Below are 5,000 nucleotides of genomic sequence, written 5' to 3'. Positions count from 1 at the left end.
CAACACTTGAGGGGGGCACAGGGGTTTGTTCCTCTATGGACACCGGAGTCGGAGGCTTCCAGCACGTTCAACACACACAGCGGGTCTGTCCCCTGACAACATCTACAATACTAAAGAAGTTCTAATCAATTGGAACTGGAGAAGGGCCCCATGTCTATTTTGGGCCAGCTCGAGGCTAGAGATGGTAAAGGTCAAAGGTCAGAGGTCAAAGGTCAGAGGTTACAGGTCAGACTCACGCTGGGAGTAGAGCAGGATCTGGATCTCCAGCAGGGCGCAGGTGAAGAGCTGCAGCAGATTCTCGGCGCCCAGCAGCAGGAAGACGTCTGCCAGCGGGAAGTCGAAGAGTGGCAGCTCGGCGGCGCCGGGACGCTGGCACACCACGGGTGCGTAGACGCCACTGAAGCGCAGCGAGCGGCCCACAGGGGGCAGCGGCACCTCGTACAGCACGTTGTACACGTAGCTCTCCAGGGGCAGCGGCGGCGGCTGGGCCGAGATGGACGCCCGGTGCAGCTGCTCTAGAACCTTCCGGCAGGCCGACTGGAAGGCCAGCGGCGCCAGCAGGCAGATGCACTTGGACACGTAGAGCGTGTCACGCGTGATGTCGTAGGAGTTGAAGCGCTGCAGGCGGGAGGGGGAGGGGCCTGAGCGCTCGGGAGGCGCGAGGGGAGGGGCCTGTGGGAGGATGTGGAGCGGAGTGGGCGGGGCCTGCTGGATGATGTCGTACTGCGCGGCGTTGTGCATGTGGTAGAGCGTCTGCATGGCGCTGCAGATCTGCGCTGACCGCACCTCCTCCAAGAAGGTCAGCGCGAAGCCGTAGGAGCGCGAGCCGTCCTCCCGCGTGATGATGAACGTGTGGAACTGCGGCTCCTCAGCGTCCCGCTGTGTACGGAAACACAGACCCTTCGGCATGCACAGCTGAGGACACAGGACACCAGGGTTACACACACGTGTGTGTGTGTGTGTGTGGGTGTGTGGGTGTGTGTGTGTGTGGGTGTGTGGGTGGGTGTGTGGGTGTGTGTGTGTGTTATGGTGTGTGTGTGGATGGGTGGGTGTGTGTGTGTGTGTGTGTGTGTGTGGGTGGATGTTATGGTGTGTGTGTGGATGGGTGGGTGTGTGTGTGTGTGGGTGGATGTTATGGTGTGTGTGTGTGTGTGTGTGTGTGTGGGTGGATGTTATGGTGTGTGTGTGTGTGTGTGTGTGTGTGTTATGGTGTGTGTGTAGGTGTGTGTGTGTTATGGTGTGTGTGTGGGTGGGTGTGTGTGTGTGTTTGTGTGTGTGTGGGTGGATGTTATGGTGTGTGTGTGTGTGTGTGTGTGTGTGTGTGTGTGTGTGTGTGTGTGTGTGTGTGTGTGTGTGGGTGGATGTTATGGTGTGTGTGTGTGTGTGTGTGTGGGTGGATGTTATGGTGTGTGTGTGTGTGTGTGTGTGTGTGTGTGTGTGTGTGTGTGTGTGTGTGTGTGTGTGGGTGTGTGTGTGTGTTTGTATTTTCTCACCATGCCGACCGCATCCTGGTCAAAGGGGTTCCACTCCACATTGTCAGGGTAGTGGGCAAGAACCTTCGACTTGAATGTTCTCCGCAAGGGACTCTGTTCAAAGTTCTCACCTGAGAGACAAATGGAGAGAGAGAGAGAGAGAGACAAAATGTCAGAGACACATGACCAGGCATCCAAGGAGATGGAAATCCACCCCAATCAATCAATTAATCAATCTATTAATCAATCAAGACAGACAGACGATCAAATCCATAGGGACACACAGCAGCAGGTGATTGGTCAGGCATACAGCACCCAGTGATTGGTCAGACACAAAGCAGCAAGTGATTGGTCAGGCATACAGCACCCAGTGATTGGTCAGACACAAAGCAGCAAGTGATTGGTCAGGCATACAGCACCCAGTGATTGGTCAGACACAAAGCAGCAAGTGATTGGTCAGGCATACAGCACCCAGTGATTGGTCAGACACAAAGCAGCAAGTGATTGGTCAGGCATACAGCACCCAGTGATTGGTCAGGCATACAGCACCCAGTGATTGGTCAGACACAAAGCACCCAGTGATTGGTCAGGCATACAGCACCCAGTGATTGGTCAGACACAAAGCAGCAAGTGATTGGTCAGGCATACAGCACCCAGTGATTGGTCAGACACAAAGCAGCAAGTGATTGGTCAGGCATACAGCACCCAGTGATTGGTCAGACACAAAGCAGCAAGTGATTGGTCAGGCATACAGCACCCAGTGATTGGTCAGACACAAAGCAGCAAGTGATTGGTCAGACACAAAGCAGCAAGTGATTGGTCAGACACAAAGCAGCAAGTGATTGGTCAGACACAAAGCAGCAAGTGATTGGTCAGGCATACAGCACCCAGTGATTGGTCAGGCATACAGCACCCAGTGATTGGTCAGGCATACAGCACCCAGTGATTGGTCAGGCATACAGCACCCAGTGATTGGTCAGGCATACAGCACCCAGTGATTGGTCAGGCATACAGCACCCAGTGATTGGTCAGACATACAGCACCCAGTGATTGGTCAGACACAAAGCAGCAAGTGATTGGTCAGGCATACAGCACCCAGTGATTGGTCAGACACAAAGCAGCAAGTGATTGGTCAGACATACAGCACCCAGTGATTGGTCAGGCATACAGCACCCAGTGATTGGTCAGGCATACAGCACCCAGTGATTGGTCAGACACAAAGCAGCAAGTGATTGGTCAGACACAAAGCAGCAAGTGATTGGTCAGACACAAAGCAGCAAGTGATTGGTCAGGCATACAGCACCCAGTGATTGGTCAGACACAAAGCAGCAAGTGATTGGTCAGACACAAAGCAGCAAGTGATTGGTCAGACACAAAGCAGCAAGTGATTGGTCAGACACAAAGCAGCAAGTGATTGGTCAGGCATACAGCACCCAGTGATTGGTCAGGCATACAGCACCCAGTGATTGGTCAGGCATACAGCACCCAGTGATTGGTCAGGCATACAGCACCCAGTGATTGGTCAGGCATACAGCACCCAGTGATTGGTCAGGCATACAGCACCCAGTGATTGGTCAGACATACAGCACCCAGTGATTGGTCAGACACAAAGCAGCAAGTGATTGGTCAGGCATACAGCACCCAGTGATTGGTCAGACACAAAGCAGCAAGTGATTGGTCAGACATACAGCACCCAGTGATTGGTCAGGCATACAGCACCCAGTGATTGGTCAGGCATACAGCACCCAGTGATTGGTCAGACACAAAGCAGCAAGTGATTGGTCAGACACAAAGCAGCAAGTGATTGGTCAGACACAAAGCAGCAAGTGATTGGTCAGACACAAAGCAGCAAGTGATTGGTCAGACACAAAGCAGCAAGTGATTGGTCAGACACAAAGCAGCAAGTGATTGGTCAGACACAAAGCAGCAAGTGATTGGTCAGACACAAAGCAGCAAGTGATTGGTCAGGCATACAGCACCCAGTGATTGGTCAGGCATACAGCACCCAGTGATTGGTCAGACACAAAGCAGCAAGTGATTGGTCAGACACAAAGCACCCAGTGATTGGTCAGGCATACAGCACCCAGTGATTGGTCAGACACAAAGCAGCAAGTGATTGGTCAGGCATACAGCACCCAGTGATTGGTCAGACACAAAGCAGCAAGTGATTGGTCAGGCATACAGCACCCAGTGATTGGTCAGACACAAAGCAGCAAGTGATTGGTCAGGCATACAGCACCCAGTGATTGGTCAGACACAAAGCAGCAAGTGATTGGTCAGACACAAAGCAGCAAGTGATTGGTCAGACACAAAGCAGCAAGTGATTGGTCAGACACAAAGCAGCAAGTGATTGGTCAGGCATACAGCACCCAGTGATTGGTCAGACACAAAGCAGCAAGTGATTGGTCAGGCATACAGCACCCAGTGATTGGTCAGACACAAAGCAGCAAGTGATTGGTCAGACACAAAGCAGCAAGTGATTGGTCAGACACAAAGCAGCAAGTGATTGGTCAGACACAAAGCAGCAAGTGATTGGTCAGGCATACAGCACCCAGTGATTGGTCAGGCATACAGCACCCAGTGATTGGTCAGGCATACAGCACCCAGTGATTGGTCAGGCATACAGCACCCAGTGATTGGTCAGGCATACAGCACCCAGTGATTGGTCAGACATACAGCACCCAGTGATTGGTCAGACACAAAGCAGCAAGTGATTGGTCAGGCATACAGCACCCAGTGATTGGTCAGACACAAAGCAGCAAGTGATTGGTCAGACATACAGCACCCAGTGATTGGTCAGGCATACAGCACCCAGTGATTGGTCAGGCATACAGCACCCAGTGATTGGTCAGACACAAAGCAGCAAGTGATTGGTCAGACACAAAGCAGCAAGTGATTGGTCAGACACAAAGCAGCAAGTGATTGGTCAGACACAAAGCAGCAAGTGATTGGTCAGACACAAAGCAGCAAGTGATTGGTCAGACACAAAGCAGCAAGTGATTGGTCAGACACAAAGCAGCAAGTGATTGGTCAGACACAAAGCAGCAAGTGATTGGTCAGGCATACAGCACCCAGTGATTGGTCAGGCATACAGCACCCAGTGATTGGTCAGACACAAAGCAGCAAGTGATTGGTCAGACACAAAGCACCCAGTGATTGGTCAGGCATACAGCACCCAGTGATTGGTCAGACACAAAGCAGCAAGTGATTGGTCAGGCATACAGCACCCAGTGATTGGTCAGACACAAAGCAGCAAGTGATTGGTCAGGCATACAGCACCCAGTGATTGGTCAGACACAAAGCAGCAAGTGATTGGTCAGGCATACAGCACCCAGTGATTGGTCAGACACAAAGCAGCAAGTGATTGGTCAGACACAAAGCAGCAAGTGATTGGTCAGACACAAAGCAGCAAGTGATTGGTCAGACACAAAGCAGCAAGTGATTGGTCAGGCATACAGCACCCAGTGATTGGTCAGACACAAAGCAGCAAGTGATTGGTCAGGCATACAGCACCCAGTGATTGGTCAG

The 5,000-nt window shown here is 52.2% G+C and overlaps 1 protein-coding gene across 5 annotated transcripts in view; it reads right to left on the bottom strand.

Annotated features, from left to right (window-relative positions):
- dennd5a (DENN/MADD domain containing 5A) overlaps nucleotides 1-5,000 on the bottom strand; it is a 67,063-nt gene that overhangs the window by 55,392 nt on the left and 6,671 nt on the right. For all 5 annotated transcript variants that reach the window (XM_042073830.1, XM_042073829.1, XM_042073831.1 and 2 more), the window contains 2 exons: nucleotides 1,494-1,603; nucleotides 237-915 (listed from right to left, as the gene is read on the bottom strand). In XM_042073830.1, the coding sequence (XP_041929764.1) occupies nucleotides 237-915; nucleotides 1,494-1,603 (789 nt within the window). The remainder of the gene's footprint in view (nucleotides 1-236; nucleotides 916-1,493; nucleotides 1,604-5,000) is intronic.

Source organism: Alosa sapidissima, chromosome 20, assembly GCF_018492685.1.
Source record: "Alosa sapidissima isolate fAloSap1 chromosome 20, fAloSap1.pri, whole genome shotgun sequence".
NCBI lineage: Eukaryota > Metazoa > Chordata > Actinopteri > Clupeiformes > Clupeidae > Alosa > Alosa sapidissima.
This window is presented reverse-complemented; position numbering and strand designations above follow the sequence as displayed.